The 20,372-nt window shown below is 59.0% G+C and overlaps 1 protein-coding gene across 1 annotated transcript; it reads right to left on the bottom strand.

Annotated features, from left to right (window-relative positions):
• Nucleotides 1–31: 31 nt before the first annotated feature.
• On the bottom strand, nucleotides 32–15,031 carry GREP1 (glycine rich extracellular protein 1). Its single transcript, XM_068524768.1, has 29 exons — nucleotides 14,968–15,031; nucleotides 14,727–14,759; nucleotides 13,841–13,870; nucleotides 13,185–13,220; nucleotides 12,846–12,878; nucleotides 12,700–12,771; nucleotides 12,376–12,408; nucleotides 12,217–12,270; nucleotides 11,478–11,507; nucleotides 11,350–11,382; nucleotides 11,191–11,250; nucleotides 10,890–10,925; nucleotides 9,911–9,940; nucleotides 9,748–9,777; nucleotides 9,167–9,196; nucleotides 9,051–9,083; nucleotides 8,923–8,958; nucleotides 8,418–8,447; nucleotides 8,285–8,317; nucleotides 6,940–6,972; nucleotides 6,800–6,835; nucleotides 6,382–6,513; nucleotides 5,756–5,797; nucleotides 5,619–5,651; nucleotides 5,152–5,214; nucleotides 4,892–5,065; nucleotides 4,626–4,739; nucleotides 4,238–4,291; nucleotides 32–777 (listed from the first exon to the last, which is right to left on the bottom strand). Exons 1-29 carry the CDS (start codon nucleotides 15,029–15,031, stop codon nucleotides 32–34), a joined length of 2,163 nt encoding a protein of 720 aa, XP_068380869.1.
• Nucleotides 15,032–20,372: the final 5,341 nt, after the last annotated feature.

The raw sequence follows: 20,372 nt of genomic DNA, 5'->3' as shown, positions 1-20,372 counted from the left end.
CAGCCCCTCCGGGGTGGGGAGGGCCGGGCCTTCAGCACGGCGGCAACAGGAAAAAGTGCGGAGGCGGGGGCGGCAGTGGCAACGGCGGGGGGAAGGCGGGCAGCGGCCAGGGGTCGCGCGGCGCAGGCGGCGCCGGCAGGTTGAAAGGCGAGGGCCGCGCGGGTAGCGGCGGCAGCGGCTGCGGGGGCGGCTCGGCGTTGAGTGGCGGGCGGCCGCGCGCGCCCACAGGCCCGGGCGTGGCGGCGACCGCGGTCTCGGGCAGCGGCGGCAACGGCAGGTGCGCGGGCGGCGGCGCGGGCGCGGGGAGGCGCGGCAGGTCCTGCAGGGCGAGCGCGGCGGCGGGCGGCGCGGAAGCCCAGGCCTCCGGCGGCAGGTCGGGCAGCGCCACGTGGGCGCCGGGGCCCCAGGGCGCCAGCGGCTCGGGACGCAGCGGGAGCGCGGGCAGCGGTGGCAGCTCGGCCAGGGCGAGCGCCGAGGGAGGCGGCGGCGGCGCGGGGCTCAGGCCGGGCGGCAGTCCGGGCAGCGGCGGGTGCGGCAGGGACGGAGCAGGCGGTGGGGTCAGGGATAGAGACGCACGGGCCCGGCCTAACCGCGAGTGGACGCGGGCGCGGGCCAGCCGCGGATGCGAGCGAGAGCGAGGAAGCCGGGCCGCCAGCTTGGCCACCACCGCCGCGCCAGGGCCCCGCACGCACAGCCCGTGGAGGCCTTGTTTCTCCAGCAGGGGGCCACGCGCCGCGCTGCGAGAGGCCCAGCCAATCGGAGCCGTGAGCCACCGCGCTCCAGCCAATCAAAGGCCAATGCGCCGGCGACCTGTGCGTTTCTCCCGCCGGCTGGCACGAGCTGTCACTGGCAGCCAATCAGAGGCAGCAGCGCTCTCTGTCAAGATCTTCTTCCCGCCCCTCCCTCAGTTCCAGCCAATCATAGTATTCCGAGGTGTCTCAGGCTCCACCCCTCACCATCCCTGAGGCCAGGCGCTGCGTGTGCAGTGGGCGCCCCCAACTGGCCTGAGGGTCCACTTAGCCGCGTAGCCCCTTCTACAGCCCCGCCCGCCCTCCCTACGACAGCCAATGAGGAGAGTGTATGGATCTCTTTTTTGGGGGGTTTGCCCTTAGGGATTCCGGAGTGATGCTCCTGGTGTAGGTCAAGATCTACGCAAATTCCCAATGAATGATCTTACAGAAAAGATGAAACGATATCAATTCAAAAGCAAAGCTTGACGTGCAGCATTTGCGTTAACATTGTTAAGAACGGTTGTAAACAGCACAGATGGGTGACAATCAGGAAAGAATGAGAAATGGTCAATCTATTTAAAATTGGAATATAGAAACCTTTATTAAAACATATTAGAGGGCTTCCCTGGTGGCACAGTGGTTAAGAATCCTCCTGGCAATGCAGGAGACACGGGTTCGAGCCCTGGTGCGGGAAGATCCCACATGCCACGGAGCAACTAAGCCCCTGCGCCACAGCTACTGAGCCTGCGCTCTAGAGCCCGCGAGCCACAACTACTGAGCCCGTGTGCCTAGAGCCTGTGCTCCACAACAAGAGAAGCCACCACAATAAGAAGCCTGTGCACCGCAACGAAGAGTAGCCCCTGCTCACGGCAACTAGAGAAAGCCCATGCACAGCAACAAAGACCCAATGCAGCCAAAAATAAGTAAATAAATTTATTTTTTAAAAAAACAAAACAATATTAGAGGGCTTCCCTGGTGGCACAGTGATTAAGAATCCGCCTGCGCATATAGGGGACACGGGTTAGAGCCCAGGCCCAGGAAGATTCCACATGTTGCGGAGCAACTAAGCCCGGGCGCCACAACTACTGAGCCTGTGCTCTAGAGCACGCAAGCCACAACTACCCACAACTACTGAAGCCAGCGCACCTAGAGCCCTTGCTCCGCAACAAGAGAAGCCACCGCAATGAGACGCCGCGCACCGCAACAAAGAGTAGCCCCCGCTCGCGGCAACTAGAGAAAGCCCGGATGCAACAATGAATACCCAGCGCGGCCAAAAATAAAATAAATAAATTTTAAAAAAACAAAACAATATTAGAACATTTCTCAGTGGGTTAGAAAGAATATCATCCACTGCCCTCACTGAGACAGTCTGCTCTGTGGCCCCTGTGCCCAAATGCTGCTCTTAATCCTGTTCTCCAGTAAAGAGACGATGTGGTTTATTCCACACCTCAGGTCAGAGAAACACAAGATGACTTTTTTTTTTTTTAAAGAAATGACAAAAAAAAAAAAAGAAATGACATCCAGGATTGATTTATTTATTTATTTTTAATAAATTTATTTATTTAATTTATTTTTGGCTGTGTTGGGTCTTCATTGCTGCCGACAGGCCCCCTCCAGCTGCGGAGAGCAGGGGCCACTCTTCGTTGTGGTGCGCGGACCTCCCACCGCTGTGGCCTCTCTTGCTGCGGAGCACGGGCTCCAGGTGTCCGGGCTTCAGCAGTTGCAGCATGTGGGCTCAGCAGTTGTGGCTCACAGGCTCCAGAGCACAGGCTCAGCAGCTGTGGCGCACGGGCCTAGCCGCTCACAGCATGTGGGATTTTCCAGAACCAGGGCTTGAACCCGTGTCCCCTGCATTGGTAGACGGACTCTCAACCACTGCGCCACCAGGGAAGCCCAAGATGATATTTTTAAAGAATCAATACTTCTGTGAAAAAGCAAAAGTCTATAATGATTCTCAAAAAGAGCAAATTAAATGAGGTAGGCTAAGAGAAATCAGTCTGGAATTCCAATAATGTTTACACAACCTCTTCAAGGTTGATCAACCCAAAACCTTGTGCATACTGCAGTCAGATTTTGGTCTACACCTGTTATCCTAAATCAGGCCACAGAAAGACAAGCTGAGTTCCTCATAGGGTGCCAAATCCCATCAACTCTATTCTGCTGGAATTCTTCAGTTAAGACAAAACTTCACCAGACTGCAAAAGGTGTAGGCTTGGGAAGGCACAGCTCAGAACAGAGGCTCAAAGAGACTGGTTCCGGGACTAGCCAAGCCCTGGGTCAAAGTTCAGAATAGCAGATCAATCCCCAATTGTGCAACCTCCATTCTGGACCCAGCCTAGGAGAGTAATTTGCTTCCACATTTCTGGGTGATTATACTTATAATCATGGGATAAGAAAACAAAGCAATCCAGCAGCACTGATTACCGACATTGGATTAGTAACTGGCTTTTTAAAATGTTTGAAAGTGTTCAGTAATCTGAGATATTAAATGTCTGATTTATTCATTTCCAAGAGGGGCTCATTTCCAAGAGCCCCTTAAGTGATTAGGAAGAAGTTGCTGGTTGGATTTATACATACATACGCCACCCCCTCACCCTGTTAAGAGATCAAGTAGATTATGTGTGTAATTATTTGAAGTGTCTAAGGGAATTGAATTAATCAGGCTTGTAAAGCATGCTAAATATTTAGGGAGAAGCTGATCTGTCAAATTTATAATCTAATTAAGTATTAATCAAAGAATGTGAAAGTGAGTTTTACATCCAAATTATAAGGTCAATCAATACAATGAGGTCTGGAAGCAAGTATAATGGCTTAAGGAAAATGAGATTTTTAGTTGGATCATTTTAATAAGTTAATTATAAATTAAAACACAAATGACGCACAAGTCCCCTAACTTGGACATGGCTCCATTGCCAGATTGTGACCACGTGATGCCCCCCTCCCCAAGGGCAGGCCTGAGTTCTCACATCTCTCCCATCTGGAGCACAGCCCCTGGCACACAGCTGTGTTGATGTTTGTTGAAGGAATGAATAAGGGGCCCCCAGCTGGCCCCCAACCCAGCCAGTGATCCCCTGCACACAGCACACAGAGGCAAACAGGGAAGCACATTGCCTTCATTGATAGTTCCAGCCCGCAGGAGACCCCAGGCTAGAGGCCAAGCCCGAGGGTCTGGCCAGCCTCGCCTGGCAGACCAGGCTCTGATACAGAGGAGCTCAGGGTGGGCAGTAGACCTGCTCTGGTGCCCAGCATTTCCCAAGAGGGCAGCGGCCTGGGAAGAGGCAGAGCAGGGCCGTGGTGAGCCCTGGCTCCCTCCTCACCTCCTGGGGGACATGAGTCCTCTCCCTCCCCTGGCCTCTGAGGCCATTCACCCAGCAGACACACACATGTAGCCTGAGAGCTGGCTATATGTCCCCCCCGAGGGCTGGGGGTGTCCCCCCGTGCAGCCTGGAGGGGCAACGATGGTGGCATGGGATGAGTGGGGGCAGGGGCCCTGCATTCCCTCTCACTTCCATGACCATTTCCCATCAGGCCATTGCTGCCTCGCTTCACCTCAGGGCCCCCTAAGGCACACAGACAAGCCAAGGCACCGCAGTCACCAGAGGACTTTGCAGTCCTCCTGCCCACCCCAGCTTTACCCCAGGCCCTGGGAGACCCCCACTCACCTAAGGGCCCAGGGCCCAGCTCTGGCCTCAGCTGCCCATAGGGCCCTGGGGGGAGGGGCAGAGGTGAGAACACTGAGTCCCTCCTGTCCCCCTGCTACTCCCTCCACCAGGAGTGCCCTCCCTCCATCTCTGCAGGGCTATAAGGTGGGCTGTACGGCTAGGCCCAGGGCCCAGAGCCCAGTTCTCCACAGCCACCCGACCCCTGATGACCCGTTCCCACACACCCCATTACCTGGCTGGCTCCTGACCTCTGGATTTGCACCTCCGGCCCCATATCTAGGCCTCAAGTTGGCCCCCCAGGGCTGGAGGGAGGGCCAGGGAGAGCCCCTCGGGGCCCCGGCCTGACCTGAAGGAGGAGAGCTGGCTTGGGACTCCTGCCCACCGGAGTTGTACATTCAGGATGCCCCAGTCCTTCCAGGGTCTCAGAGCCCCTCACCCACTCAGCCTGGTCCCCGCCACCCTTGCTAGGGTTCCCTCTGCTCCCCCAACGTTTCTTACCATTTCCTCCAGGGGCTGGAGCAGCCACATTGGGGCGCACAACTGCTGCCCCCTCATACCCTGCAAGAGACCCAGCTGACTCCTGCCCCGCCCCGGACATCCCTTCCCCCACCCCCTGCACGGTGTCCCCTGGGTCCAACTCACCATTCCGAAAGCCATCAGCCCCAGGGAGCCCTGGAGGAGGAAAGAGAAGGTCAGAGGCAGGAGCAGCCCCTGAGCCCAGAAACCCCCACCCCACCCTACCCAGCAGCCCCAGGCACCTGGCTGTGCGCGGGCCTCAGGGAAGACCCTGGCTCCCAGACCACCATTCCTGTAACCAAAACCTGCAGGAGAGCGCTGGGAGAGGGGCTGGTTGGGATGGGGTGGGGGCAGCATTGGGGGGGCCAGGGTGACCTGCTCATGGAGAGACAGGGAGGGGCAGACAGACAGACTGACTCAGAGGCAGCCTAGAGAGGACCTCCCACAATCCCCCACCATCATCCAGCTAACCCAGTGGAGCCCACCTTCCGGAAGCCGTCCCTCCTTCCCTCTGTGCACTTCCCTTTCTGCCTGCTGAGTCTGTCACTCTGCCCTCACCTGAGACAGGATCCCACCATCTCTGGCCACCACTGTGGTCCAGCGCATAGTACATAATTGCTGGGTGGATAAGGACAGAGACTGACAGACAAGGAGCACTCGCCGTGAGGGAGACACAGCTCATGCCCAAGATGGGGACCCGGGGGCTCACCGACTTTCTGGGGCTTGAGGCCACCACCAAAGCCTGGGGGAGAGGAAACAGGGGTCAGAGATAGCCGGTTTCGCCTCCCTGCTTCCTGGGCTGGTGGAGGGGAGGGGAGGGAGAACTCAGGCGAAGGGCCTCCTCACCCAGTTCTGCTCCTGGTCTGTAGCCATTCGGAGGCCGGTACCCTGTGAGGGGAATGGAGATGAGCAGGGAGGACCCAGACTTTCCCGAACTCCTTGGGGGCCCAGTATGGACCTTCTGGACTCTGAGGAGGAAGGGACTCTCCTCATCCACAGGGAATGGAACCAGAAGAAATGAGATAAGAAAGCAGCAAGAGATACCAAGGGTAGACTCAGAGAGGGACTTCCTGGCCTTAAGGTGCCTGAACACCTGAGATGACCCAGGGAACAAGGGAGATGGAGGAATGACCTGATCTGGCATGGGGTGGGGCAGAGAAGGCAGACACACACCTGCTTCCTGAGGTTTCGACCCCCACTGGATGGCTGGAGTAGGTACTAGAAGGAAAGCCAGGGGACAGGAGTGAGCCCAGGGTGGGGCAGGTGGGGAATGCCACAGACTGCCATGGGGGAAGGGGCTGGGGGAGCTGTCATATTGGGGGTCATGTGGGGTCTCAGGGCCAGAGTTCAGGCTTTTCCTTACTGACTTGCTGGAGATCAGGCCTGGGGGATTCTGAGTGGCCCAGCCAGGCCCAGCCCCTCCTGGGACCAGGTTCCCACCAGGGGCCCTCAGGTCCCTCATTCACACTGACCTGGGAACTTGCCGTTCTGCACTGGGGGAGGGGGCTGGGATTTCAGGCCCCAGCCACCTGCTTTATCAGAAGGGATCCCTGGAGTGGGAGGCCTGGCAAGAAGCCGTGGAGGGACCCCACCACTGCAGGGACCTAGATGGGGAGGAAGGGAGGGGTCAGTGAGCCCAGGCCAGTGCCACCCCCAGGCTGCCCTCCTGGCCTCCACATGGCCAAGCCACCCGCCTGTGGTGGCTTCTAGGGCAGACACACCTTCCAGGGGAGACAGTGGCCAGGCCAGAAAAAGCCCAGCTCCCAAGGGCCACAATCTGCTCTGGGGACAAGGTGACCCAGCCACCTGATGTGGTTCCTGCTATTGCCCACCTCGCCCTCCACCTTCCAGCAATATCCCCCCACTTCCCTCTGTTCCCCGTCCCCTCACCTGGCTGGGCCCCCAGCCCATTGCCATTGCCATATCCTGGAGAGGAAAAGCAGGGATGTGAGGGACAGTATTAGGCAGGGGGGTTCTGGAAGGACAGCAGGAGGAGGTGCAAGACAGGGATGGGGAGGGCTCTGGCTCACCTGGCTTCTGAGGTTTCAAACCCCCTCCCAGACCTGCAGGAGAGACAGAGGCCGCCTCAGACCTGACCAGCCCTTCCCCAGAAAGGAGCCCTCTGTCTCCCCTACTGAGGCCACCACTGAGCTCACCTGGAGGGAGCTGCAGCCCATTCCCTGGCATGTATCCTGGGAGGAAGTGTGGGCATGAGGGCAGGGGCTGGGTGGGGGAGACTTCAGAAGGGGCAGAAGGGAGGCAGGGATGGACTCACCTGGCTTCGGAGGGCTCAAGTCCCCTCCCAGGCCTGGGGAGAGCCAGACAGAGGCTGAGTGACAGGTGGACCCCACCCTGCCCCTTCTCGTCCTCTTTGCCCAGTGCGCCCTGTGCCCCCTCTTCCCCACCTCCCAGAACTCCAGGGCCTGACCCCGCCCCCCTCACCTGGCTGGGGCCCTTCACCTGGGAAGGCTCCAACTCCCAGCGCATTCCTGTAAACTGGGGAGACAGAGTGGGGGTTATGAGGAAGAATAAAGTGGGGGGAGTAGACAGTTTCTGGGGGTAAGAGAAGTGGGGGGTCCAATTCTGACACCAAGTCCAATCCTGGGGTTTTTCCAACACCACCAAGCAATTCTCAGACACCATCCGGGTGTCCTACAATTTAACTCAAGTCTGACACTGTCTACCTGGAGACAGTATCAGATTCCACAGGTCAAAGGCTCAGACTTCTCCCCCCACCCCCACCCCACATTTCAGGCACCAACTTCTAGTCTAAGTTGTCACCTGTGCTTCTGACCAACTGGTTGTAGATCAGAGATTCCCACCACCCCTCCTTGGGTTTGATTAATTTGCTAGAGCGGCTCACAGAACTCAGGGAAACATTTTACTTACTAGATAATCGATTTATTATAAAAGGATATAACTCAGGAACAGCCAGTTAAAAGAGATGCAAGGGACAAGGCACGTGGGAAGGCACGATGAACCACCCTCCCAGCACTTCCAGGTGTTCACCAGCCCAGAAGCTCTCCAAATCCTGTTCTTTTGGGGTTTTATGGAGGCTTCATTACATAGGCATGATTGACTAAATCATTGACCCATGGAGTGGGACTGAAAGTTCCAACCCTCCAATCACATGGTTGCTTCTCCTGGCAACCAGCCCCCACCCTCAGATGACCTAGGGGCTTTCCAAAAGTCACCTCATTAACATAACAAAAGACATCTCTCTCTCTCTCTCTCTCTCTCTCTCTCTCTCTCTCTCCAGGAAATTCCAAGGCTTTCAGGAGCACAGTACCAGGAATGTGAGGAAGACTAAACATACATATTTCTTCTTATAAATCACAATATCACAGTGTGAGTAGAGAGAAAGGGAGGGTTTACCTGGCTTCTGAGGCTTCATGGCCTCAGCAATGCCTGGAGAAGAAAGAGATGGGAGCAGGTAAGGGATCCATGACCACCCTCTGGGCCTCTCCCCCAGAACCCTGGCATCTGCCCCCATCACCCACTCCTGTACCTGGTCCGTAGCCGATGGGAACCGCAGACCCTGTGGGGATGGGCAGGAGGTGGGGGGGTGGGGAGAGGTTGAGGAACACAGGAGGCCAGAAACTGGGCTTCCCTTTCCTCCCAGTTTAGGGACCAGAAAACTTGGAGCCTCCTCTGCTGCATTCCATTACCAACTCTGCCCTCTCCAAGGAGCCCAGGAGAGGACCCTTAGAACAGAGTCTGGGTGGGGACCACCTCGCCCCCTCCTCTCTCCTCCTCGCCCAGCCTCCAGCTTCTCCCAACCCCTCAGTTCTGAGCTGGGGGGCCTGTGAGGGATGGAGGAATAAGCAGGGGGTTGGGGACCCTGGCTAAGTTAGAGGCAAGGATTTGTGGTCCCCCCTACAGAGCCAAGCCAGAACCCTGGAGACTCTCCACCCCCTCTTAATCCTTCACCAATCCTGCCTCTTGAAGGCCTGGGAGGGAGATGGGAGAGAATGCCTAGATGTGGACCACACCCCAGAGCCCACCAGTCTCACCTGGCTGGGCTCCCAGTCCGTTGCTATTCCCAAATCCTGGGGGGACAGATGGAGACGGGTGTGTGAATAGGGGGAGGGAAGATTAGGGTTTGGGGGGAGGTGGAGAGACATGCCCGGACAAGGCTCACCTGGCTTCTGGGGTCTCACACTGGCTCCGAAGCCTGGTGGAGAGACAGGGGGCAGGTTAGGGCTCCTGGCCCCATCCCTGGGCCTCCCTAGCATCTCCAAGCAGGCCTGCCCCTACCTGCTCCATAGCCATTTTGAGCTGCAGGGCCTGGGGGCAGGAGACGGGCTCTGGGTACAGCCTCTCTGAGGCCCCTGCACAAAGCAAGGTCCTTTAGCTCTCCCCCACCACCCCACCCCCAGCCGGGCCCTCGGCCTCCTCCTGGGGTCCAGCCTCCCTGTGGAGCCTGAACGCCATCCCAGCTGCCTGGGTCCCGTCTGGTTGGTGTCACCACCACCACCCACACCAACCAGCCAGGAAGGTGGACTCCTTGACGTCCCCTCACCAACCACATGCTCTGCTCTGGGCATGAGCTCCCGCCTCCTTGGCCCCCAGCCATTTCCAGAGCCTGTACCCTCTCTGGTCCTCTCTCTCTCAGATGCCCCAGCTCAAGATTTTCAGTGGGGCACGGCCAGCGGGCCCCCGCCTCTGCCTCCACCTCCCCAGAATGTGCCCCTGTTACATTTATGCTCCTTTCCTGCCTGCCTCCTCCTGCTGCCCAGGCTCGGGAAGGCCTGCCACCCCATCTGGCTGGGCTGCCCTGGGGATGTTTGTTGAAGGAGTATTTGTTGTGTGACGCCAGATGGGAGGGCGGGTCTCACCTGGCTTCTGAGCTTTCAGTCCTCCGAGGCCTGGGGAAGAGAAGGAGACTGTCCAGGGAGTCCACCCGGATCCCCGTCCCCTCAGAGCTAGGGACAGCACCTCCATCCCTGCACCAGCCACCCCCTTGGTGAGCCCTGCGCCCCTAGAGTTCTGCAGTCGCACCCAGCTGGGCTCCATTCCCGGTCCCAAACCCTGGGGAGACAGAGCAAGAGGCCTGAGGAGAGATCAGGAGCACAGATGCAGAGATGACAGACAGAGCCCAACAGAGCAGAGCATGGCTCACCTAGCTTCTGGGGTTTTCCTTTCCAGAAACCCCCACCTTTGGATCTCTGCCTCCCCCCCCAACTCAGCCCCGGTCCCCTCTCTACCTGGTCCAAAGCCATTTAGAGCTGGGAGACCTATGGGGGCGGGGTGCGACACAGGAAATCTGGATGGCACTGAAGTGAGAGTGAGCCCCAGCCTCCCCGCCTACCCGGACCCCTGCCCTCCCCTTCCACGTCCCTCCATTCAACCTAGCTAGGTTCACAAGAGGGGTGGGGAGCTCACTGGGGGGACCTGTGATAGGAAAAGGGCTGGGGAGACTGAGGCGGCTGAGAGATGGGATCCCACATCCAGCCTTCCTCCATCCCTCTGGCCCAGAAGATTCCTGGGGTCTTAACATCCTCCCTCTTCCCTGCTCCCACTCTGGATGCCAGGAGCCCAGCCCGCCCCCCGTCCAGACACACCAGCAGCCTCCTCCCCAAGTTCTCCAACCCCTGCCTGCTCCAGGTAGACAAGGTATTTTGCTCCCTGCTTAAAACCACAAAGGTGTGTCCCACTGCCAGGTTCAAGTCCCTCCAGGCCTCCAGCCTCGGGCTGTGCCCTCTAGCTTTCCACCTCTGGTGGATTGCCCCCCAGTCCTGACCACAGCCTGCAACAGCACCTGGGGGTCCCGGCTTAGGCACTGGGCCCAGCGGGTCTGCAGCCGGGTCAGGGTTGACCGGCTCGGTCTGCAGTGTGCAGCTAAGGCTGGACTCAGGCAGGCACTTGGGAAAGTTGGTGGAATGAGTGAGCCTCTAAGAGGCCCCCTGTTAGGACCCCAGAGTGGTGGCCGGCAGTGACCTCTCCCTCCCCCAGCAGCCTGGGCCCTAGCCACCCTCACCTGGCTGGGCCCCCAGGCCATGGCCAATGCCCTGTCCTGGAGAGGAGAAGCCAGCCGTATGTGAGCAGTGGATTGGGGGAGGACTTGGGGTGGGTTGGGCAGGGACAGAATTAAGATGGTGGGACGGAAGGGCAGGGTCTCTGTCTCACCTGGTTTCTGAGGTTTCACACCCCCTCCTAAGCCTGGAGAAAGAAGAACTGAGCCACATGCAATGTGGACCCCTCCCAGCCCCTATTCTCCCCCAAGAAATCAAGTTTCTGCCCTCCCCCTCCCTCCTTCCTAGAACCCCAGGTGCCCTCACCTGGCTGGGCTCCAACTCCTGGGAAGGCCTCAGCTCCCAGCCCATTCCCACTGCTGAGTCCTGGGGAGACAGAGCAGGAGTGAGTAAGGGGAGCGGGGGTGGGGGTGGAGGGACGATGGGGGGAAGAGGACAGGGACATAGGGACAGGGTGGGGCTCACCAGGCTTTTGAGGTTTCACGCTCCCTCCAATTCCTGAGAAAGAGACAGAGACTCGGTGAGGGAGCCTAGAGCTCCTGTGAACCCCGAACCCAAGCACGTGCCGCCAGCTCCCCCCACCCCTCCCCTACCTGGTCCCTGGCCGTTCTGAGCTGCAGGGCCTGTGGAGAGAAGGAGGGTGTAGGCTGGAGCCCAGCCAGTGCTGGGTGGGCCCACACCTCCTGTGGTGTCCTCACCCCATGACCTTTGTGCCCCCCAACAGTTATTCCCCTGGAGCATGCCCAGAGAGGGGCCTGGAAGTCTGGAAGAGCCTCCCCAAGACCACAGCTCAAGCCAGAGGAGTGGCAGCAGTGGCTAATGAAGGGAGCAGTCCCTGGGAGGGTGGCACAGTGGCAGGGCTGGGGACAGGGTGAGAGGGCTCCCCCGCACCTGGTTTCTGAGGTCTTACGCCCCCTCCCAGCCCTGGGGAGTGACAGAGAGATTGACACTGACCCCTACCAGCCCCTCCCCTAAGAATGTGGGCCAGGACCCTGAACCCCCCTTGCCTGCCCCTCCCTGCAGCCCCCTGGCCCTGGAAAAGCACCAATGCTGAATCCATTTCTGCTCCCAAATCCTGGGGACACAGAGGTGGCGCTGTTGGCTGTGGGCTGGCAGATTGGGGCAGGCAGAAGGAGCCAGGATAGAAATGGGTCGGGAGAGTGCCAAGATGGGCAGGGCAGGGCTCACCTGGCTTCGGAGGTTTCATGCCCCCTCCCAGGCTGAGCCCCTGCCCTCCCCCCAGAGCGCAACTCTCTCCCGGTTCCCTGATTCCAGCTCTGTTCACTCCTTCCCCCTCCCTGGACCACGTGGTGGTGCCCCAGGTGCCCTCACCTGCCTGGGCTCCCGGCCCTGGGAAGGCACCAGCTCCCAGCCCATTTCCATATCCTGGGGAGACAGAGCCAGAGGGAAGGTTGGGGGGGAGGGGCTGGGGCTTCAAAGGGCAGGTAGAGGGAGAGGTGGGCAGAGGGGCGGTCATGGAGCAGGTCTCACCTGGCTTCTGGGGTTTCACCCCCCTTCCAAAGGCTGGGGAGAGAGATGCAGTAGATGAGGGCACCCCAGGGATCCAGCCTCTTCCTGGGGGCTCCATGAGCTGAGGGCTAAGGTGGGGGGCATTTGTGGTCCCAGCTGAGGTAGGGGTGGAGCAGGGGTGCCCTTGTTCTCCATTCCCCAAACCAGGCAACTGGAACCATTTTGGTCCTTCCCTTTGCCTCCAGTGAGTCACCAGTTGTGCCCTGAGGGAGCCTGGGGGAAGACCCAGCGGTACCCTCCCCACCCCTCATATCCAAACCCACCTTTTTCCCAGAACCTCCTCACCTGGCTGGGTGGCAGTACCTGGGAAGGCCCCGACTCCCAGCCCATTCCTGTTCCTAAACCCTGGGGAGACACCTGGGGAGACAGGGCAGGAGGGGGTAAGGGGGAGGGGCAGAGAGATGGGGAGAGACAGGTAGGGCGAGGCTCACCCGACTTCTGTGGTTTCACGACCCCTCCAATGCCTGAGAGGGGGATGGGTGTCAACTGAGGGTCTCAGGAGACCCCATGTCAGGGGTGCCCCTAGAATCCTGGCCCCACCTCCACCTGTTCCCTAGCCATTGGGAGCTGGAGGGCCTGTGGGGAGAGGAAGCCATGATCTGGTTGGGTTTGAGGTGAGGGTGCAGGACCCTTGGACCCCACCAGAAACAGCAAACCTGAAGGCTCTCTGTCTGTCCCTTCACCCCCTGGAATCATTCACCAATCCTGCCCTCTGCTCCGAGGCCTGGGAGGGAGCAGGGGGAGGGGCAATGCCCAGCCCCACCACTCACCTGGCTGGGCTCCCAGCCCACACCCAGTATCAAATCCTGGGAGAAGAGATAGAGGTGAGGGGTGTGAGAGAAGGGTGGGGAGACAGAGAGAGAGCCGGGGCCAGGCAGGGCCCACACGGCTTCTGAGGTTTAACACCCTCTCGGAAGCCTGGGGGAGACCCAGTGAGCCTGTGAGAGACCCAGGACGCCCTCCACCCCATAGCCATTCTGAGCCAGGGCCTGTGGGAACTCAGCTCCAGTCCGTTCTTCCCAAGAAGGGTGGGGGGCGCAAGAGGGGCCCTGGCTTCTGGGAGCCCACTCCCCTTCCTTCCTTCTTTCGGCTCTGAGCTGGCCCAGGGCCTCACAGTGAGCTGGGCTTGCCCGCCCTGGAGCTGGGTTCTGTGGGCAACCGGGGAACAAGCAGGGACAGGAAAGAGTTGTACCCCCGGGGCGTGTACATGGTGAGACGACAACCAACCGCCTTGATGGATTCCTGGGGCAGGGGAGCAGAGTGTAGGAGGCGTGTAGGAGGGAAAGGACAAGGCCTTCAGGAAGGGTGGTGGGCAGGCTTCTCCAGCCGGGGCTGGAGTTGGGGGGAAAGTGCAGCAGTGTGGTCCCCAAGTGTTTCTGAGATGGCTGCCTCCCCCAGACCCAAATCCCATTTGCCCATGCCTTACCTGCTCCTAGACCACTGCGGGGGCCGTAGCCTGTGGGGGAAACGGGAAGTTGAGCCTGGGGGGCAGGAGGGGCCAGGAGGTGGGAGCTCTGCTCTCATTCCGAGGACACAGAGCTGCCCCGCCCGCCACCCCTCAGCCAGCTTTACCTGATGGATAGCCATTCAAGCCTCCTAAGCCTGTGGGGTCAGGAAGAGAGGGTGACTTAGGAGGCAGAAAAGAGCTGAATCTGGATGCTCCCTGCAAAGCGAGAGAGCACACCCCCCTCTCCGGGCCTCAGGTACCTTGGGGTCACCGCAGGGTGAGCAGACTGGTGGCAGGGGCAGGAGAAGCGGAAGAGTCCCTGGCATGGAGGGACGCCTCTGGGCCATACCCCTGGGAGCAGATCCCCCTGCACCCTCTTCCACGGGCAGCTGCACCTCTGGCCTCCATTCTTACTTGAACCCCTCCCTTCCTGGAAATCCCATCCTCGTCCCCCAGCCCCGCAGTCTCTCTCCTGCAGCTTAGGTGTGTCAGGTCTCAGTAGGAAGCCCCTCTCCCACCTGTAGGGCCCCACAGGTCCCTGGAGGGAAGACCCTTCCAGACACCCCGCCCCTGGCCCCGCCCCAACTTGCCTTGTTTCTTCCCTTCCTGTCCCACCTCCACGCCTTTGCCTCATGTCACTGCCATCGATGTCCTTCCCCTTTCCTGTCGCAATCTGCCCCCCCACCTCCCGCAAAACCAACTCCAGGCCTTCCTCCAGCCCTGATGACCCTGTGTTCTCCTGGGCCCCAGATCTGGATCCCAGAGCAGGGAACATCTGGGGTGCTCCCCCAGAGAGCTCCCAGACCCCTGCGAGGGGAAGACCAGGCCCTCTTCCTTGACCCCAGAGCCTGGAGGATCCACTTACCTTTCCCCAGGCCAGGAGACAATGGAGGTAGCCCTAGGGGAGGAAGGGGGGTTCCTGACTCAGGGCAGGGACCCCAGGCATCTATCCCCCAGTCTCCCAAAGCCCTGCCCAGCCCAGATTCACAGACCCTCCCCTCCTTCTCTCTGGAGCCCCAGCATCTGGCCCAATGCTCTACCTACACCCCAAGCCCCAACTTCAGCTGCCCAGACCCGCCAGCAGCCCTACTGCCTGCTCTCACCGCCTTGCACGCTTTCAGAAGTCAAGCAGAGCAAGAAAAGGGTGGAGGGGAAGGCCCAGGTGCTCATGATGCGGGCGGAGTGGGAGGGCACCCACCCTTTGGGCCTTTAAACACCCCACCCTTTGGGCCTTTAAACACCCCTGCTATGTGGGGGCCCACACCCAATTCCCCCCACTGTGAATAGCAGAGGCTCCGCTGGGCTGGCAGACCCCAGGGGGCAGCCACCCCGCCCCCAACAGCCTCTTCCCTGCTCACCCCTCATCCATCATGGGTGGTGACAGCCGGGACAGGCCCCCACCTAGCCCCCCAGGCTCCTCCACCCCTGTCAGGGACTGGGGCCCTGGCGCCAGGCCTGGAGGGCTCAGCTGCTCCCCCCAGCAGCTGGCGAGGGCAGGCAGGCACCCCAGGCCCAGCCTAAACACAGCTGGGGGTGGGGGTGGTGGGGAGCCAGGCCCAGAAATGTGGGCGTGGCTGGCAGGGGAGGCTCTGAATGAGTTACTATGTTACAGGAAGGAGACAGAGTATTAGAGAGGCAAGTGGCCAGGGAACAGTGTAGCAGACTGTATCAGGACTGTATCACTGTATCACACAGGCAGGTGTGTCCAGGAGAGGAGCCGGGCTATTAACCCATCTAACCCTGGAGACGGCAGTGACCACACCAGGAGACGGCCCTTTGCCCCCAGCTGAGTCTGGGCTTGCAAAAGTGGGCCTGAGCCTCTCTTCCATGAAGGATGGTGACACACAGGGATGGGTCACCCCATGCTCAGCCTGTCCAAGAGTCCCTGCTGTTTCTCGAAGGCTCAACCAAGGCCCACCTGCTGCACAAGTCCCTCCCAGCTTCACCTCCATCTCCTGCTCTGCTCCATCTGCACTGACTCTAACTTTAGGGACAGAATCTGGGGGAGGGGGAGCTGCTCAGGGTGCGGTGGGGGCAGGAGTGCAAAAAGGGTACCTGGGGGTTAGTAAGCACTCTCCATACCTCAGGTGGGCGGATGAGCCTGGAGCTGGGGCCTGGGCGCATGGGGCTTGGTGGGGAGCCGAGTACGGGAGACCCAGAGAGGTAGGCCTGGGAAATGCCAGGAGTTGGGGCCTGGACCCCAGCCCAGGTAGAGGGCTGAGGGGGTGGCTTGAGGGGCCTTTAGCACAGCTGCATGTTCAGAAGATGTCTGACCCGCGGGCGCCTGGCCTCCTCTTCAACTGGCCTCCCCCAAATTCCCAACCTGGCAGGTGGTGCTGTTGTGAGCAGCTGGCAGGGAGCCTACTGACACAGGCTGTGCCATTTTAGGCGATGCACTCCTTGGGCCTCCAACCTGCACTTCCGACACCCCAGCTGTCACCTTGCGCTGGGCTCCCAGCTCTGGCCCCTCAAAGTTGCTCCTCTTCGGAGGCTGGGCCATGTCCCCTCACACCTAGGGGCAAAAGGTAGCCCAGGGCCCAGCTCCATCAGGGGCTCTCTCAACCCCCTCTAAGTGGTCCATGTGCTCTCAGGCTGTCCTGCCAGGGTGGGACTGGGGGGTGAGCTGAGGGGACTGGCCTTGCTGGGGGCTGGGGTGGTGGCATTGCAGGGGCCGGTGGTGCCCAACTGGGCCAGGCCCTGGTCCTGAGCGGAGTCAGCTGGCCCAAAGCCCCAGACTGGTTGGCATTTTCCACAGGCCCATGCCAGCACCCAGGCAGCCTGGCAGTGGTGGTGGGCACTGACTTTCCCTCTGGCAGTGACCAAGCAGGCGCCCAGCCTGTACCTCCTGCGAGGCCTCTAATGGTCTCCCCGCCTGCCTCCTCCTGGGCCAAGCTTCCCTGTCGCCCTGCAGGGTGGGCGATATGTCTGTGTGTCTGGGTCTGTGCAGGGGGCCCTCAGCTATCCCAGGTCTGAAGCAGACACCTTGGGCCTAGACTGGCGCGAGGTGGGCAGACAGCAAAGTGGCATCTGAGGTAACAGGGGCTGCTGCTGCCCAGAAGTGTGTGGATGAGCAGAGGGCGGAGGCCTGTGGACTGCCCGGCCTCAAACCCCAGCCCCGCTGCTTAGCTGTAAAATCTGGGCCAAGTCCCTTCTCTCTGCCTCTGTTTCCCCATCTGTAAAATGGGGTAAGAAGTAGCTCCCCCATTTTAGAGGAGAGTGAACAGACTCAGGAAAGTGGGATTTCCGCTCAAGCCCCCCGGCCAGATGGAGCTGGTATGTGAACCTGATCTGCATCTGAACCCAGCGCCCAGTCTGCTAATCATAGGCCACTTGGTCACCGTCCATGAGTGGGCCAGGGAGCCGGTGCCTGTGGCCATGGGGCAGAGCAGGTGGCCTGGCAGGAAAGCCCTCCCCAGGGAGCCTGAGTGGACCATCCCAGCTGCCCCTGGCTCTCAGGAGTGGTTGAGGCCAGGGGCCACCCCTGAGCCCTTCCCAGCAGCCAGTAAAGGTCCAGCCTCCAGGACTCCAGGTCTTGGCTACCTGCCGGGTGAGGCAGGAGGTGGGCCTGTGGGGTGCTGTGCCGGGGCGCCTGGCTGAGGGGACCCAGCTCAAACAGAGGGTTCTTGTTCACAGGTGGTCTGTGAGGGGGAGGTGGGTGCCCCAGGCATAGTCGCATCACATGTGCTCTCATGTGAGTGTGCTCCCGGGGTGCAGGCCCTCCTGTGGGGAGCGAGCAGCAATGGTGCAGCCCAGGGTGTGTGGGGGGGGGCAGAGGGGGAGGTGCTGGTGGCTTCAGCCCAGATCCCTGCATCGGCCACCTCTGGGACACCTCTGTCACCCCCAAGCACGTGCACTGTGCAAAGCTGACTTCTATTAACTCCCTCTCCTACCTGTCAGATTATTTTTTTAAAAAACCTTATGCCAGGGACTTCCCTGGTGGTCCAGTTGTTAAAACTCAGCGCTTTCACTGCCTGTGGGCCCGGGTTCAATCCCTGGTTGGGGAACTAAGATCCTACAAGCCGTGCAGTGTGGCCAAAACCAACGAACAAAACTTATGCCATTGCAAAGTGTGCACAAGACAGAAACGTACAATATAATAAATACCTATAAAGCACCTATGCAGCCAGCACAGAGGTGAAGAAATAGAACACAGCCAACTCCCCAGAAGCGTCCATCACAATCGCCTTTTTCCTGTTAGGGTAGCCATGTTTGCACGTGTGGCGGTCTTTTCCTTGTCTTTCTTTTTTGTTAATAAATTTACTTATTTATTTATTTATTTTTGGCTGCATTGGGTCTTCGTTGTTGCTCGTGGGCTTTCTCTAGTTGTGGAGAGCAGGGGCTACTCTTTGTTGCGGTCCGCGGGCTTCTCATTGCGGTGGCTTCTCTTGTTGCGGAGCACGGGCTTTAGGAGTGTGGGCTTCAGTAGTTGTGGCACGTGGGCTCAGTAGTTGTGGCTCGCATGTTCTAGAGCGCAGGCTCAGTAGTTGTGGTGCACGGGCTTAGTTGCTCCACAGCACGTGGGATCTTCCTGGACCAGGGCTCGAACCTATATCCCCAGCATTGGCAGGAGGATTCTTAACCACTGCGCCACCAGGGAAGTCCCTTGCCTTTCTAAAGTCACATTATTCCAATTTTGTGGCCCCATCCTTGGTGAGTGGTGAATGCGGTCTCGGCGGGCCCGCGGTGCTATTTCCGTGACAGGTCACACGGGGGCGCGCGGTTCAAGCTGGCTATCACCTGGACGTGTGGCCAGGACCCGGGGAGTCCAGAGCCTGGGCAGGGGTTGGGGGGCTTCCTCCTGGACCGAGCCTCTGCCAAGCGCTCTGGTCTCAAACCTTGTGACCCCCTAGGTGGGTGCAGAGGTCCTGGGTCCGAGTCTCCTCCAGGGGCCTCCTTTAGGTCCAGGCAGGTGCTTTAAAAGCTGCAAAACACTATATGCACGAGGGAGTGTTACTATTATTATTAAACAGTGAGTAAGTTCCTACTGTGTGCTTGACTCTGTCTTTTTTTCACATGCACTTTCTCATTTAGTGCTCATACACCCCAAGGAGGTAGGAACTATTATTATCCTCATTTTACAAATGTGGAAACAGGCCCAGAGACATAAAGCAACTTGCCCATGATTGCACAGCTTCTGTGTGGCAGAGCTGGGTTGGAGCCTTAAATTCCCTGACTCCATGGCCCATGTTCTTACCTGCTATCTGTACTTAACTTTATATTAAGGCAGGTTTGTGAATTAAAAAATTATTATTATTATTTTTTTAAATTTATTTATTTTATTTATTATTTGTTTTTGGCTGTGTTGGGTCTTTGTTGCTGCACACAGGCTTTCTCTAGTTGCAGTGAGCGGGGGCTACTCTTCGTTGCGGTGCACGGGCTTCTCATTGCGGTGGCTTCTCTTGTTGCAGAGCACGGGCTCTAGGTGCGCGGGCTTCAGTAGTTGTGGCACACAGGCTCAGTAGTTGTGGCGCACAGGCTTAGCTGCTCCGCAGCATATGGGATCTTCCCAGACCAGGGCTCGAACCCATGTCCTCTGCATTGGCAGGCGGATTCTTAACCACTGCGCCACCAGGGAAGTCCCTAAAAAATTATTTTTTGGGCTTCCCTGGTGGCGCAGTGGTTGAGAATCTGCCTGCCAATGCAGGGGACACGGGTTCGAGCCCTGGTCTGGGAAGATCCCACATGCCGCGGAGCAACTGGGCCCGTGAGCCACAACTACTGAGCCTGCGCGTCTGGAGCCTGTGCGCCGCAACAAGAGAGGCCGCGATAGTGAGAGGCCCGCGCACCGCGATGAAGAGTGGCCCCCGCTTGCCGCAACTAGAGAAAGCCCTCGCACAGAAACAGAAACGAAGACCCAACACAGCCAAAAATTAAAATAAATAAATAAATAAATAAATAATTTTTTTAAAAAAATATTTTTTAAGTCATTGTGAATTAGACGTTCGGACCTGAGCCCAGGACTCCCAGAGATGGGGCTGGCAGAGGGGCTGGCAGCTGGAGAGGGGCCTGCGTGCTCCCGGGGTCTCCTGGGGACAAGCCTGGGGTCTTTAACAAGGATTCAGCCTGAGTGACAGGGGCTGGCCCGTGGCTGCCAGATATGCTAATGCAAAGAAGGGCACGTGGAGGGGGTGCTGCAGCCCCCAGAGAAGCTCTGGGTCTTGGGCCTAACCCAGGATTCCAGGCCCTCCAGCGCTGGTCCATGCAGTGGAGAGTGTTCCCTGAAGGTATAAGCACCACAGTGAACTGGGAGCCCTGCAGTCCATGACCTTTCAGAGACTTGGGGAGACAGGTGATCAACAAATAAACTGATAGAGGATAGAATTTCAGATAAAGATAAATGCTATATGAAAATAAGGTGGGGGACTGTCCTGGTGACGCAGCGGTTAAGAATCCGCCTGCCAATGTAGGGAACACGGGTTCCAGCCCTGGTCCGGGAAGATCCCCCATGCTGTGGAGCAACTAAGCCCATGCGCCACAACTACTGAGCCTGCGTGCCACAACTACTGAAGCC

This window comes from Eschrichtius robustus, chromosome 16 (assembly GCF_028021215.1).
Source record: "Eschrichtius robustus isolate mEscRob2 chromosome 16, mEscRob2.pri, whole genome shotgun sequence".
In the NCBI taxonomy this organism is placed as follows: Eukaryota; Metazoa; Chordata; class Mammalia; order Artiodactyla; family Eschrichtiidae; genus Eschrichtius; species Eschrichtius robustus.
The sequence above is the reverse complement of the archived record's forward strand: the minus strand, read 5'-3'. Positions and strand labels throughout refer to the sequence as shown.

What these genes read in the sequence shown, in the direction of transcription:
- GREP1 (XM_068524768.1), bottom strand. Translation starts at nt 15,031, where the DNA reads ATGAGCACCTGGGCCTTCCCCTCCACCCTTTTCTTGCTCTGCTTGACT. An exon ending in GACTTCTGAAAGCGTGCAAG is followed by an intron (nt 14,760 to 14,967) that starts GCGGTGAGAGCA and finishes TTCCTCCCCTAG; the next exon opens with GGCTACCTCCATTGTCTCCT. An exon ending in CATGAAGCCTCAGAAGCCAG is followed by an intron (nt 6,973 to 8,284) that starts GTAAACCCTCCC and finishes TCTCTCCTGCAG; the next exon opens with GTCTGGGAGGGGGTTTGAAA.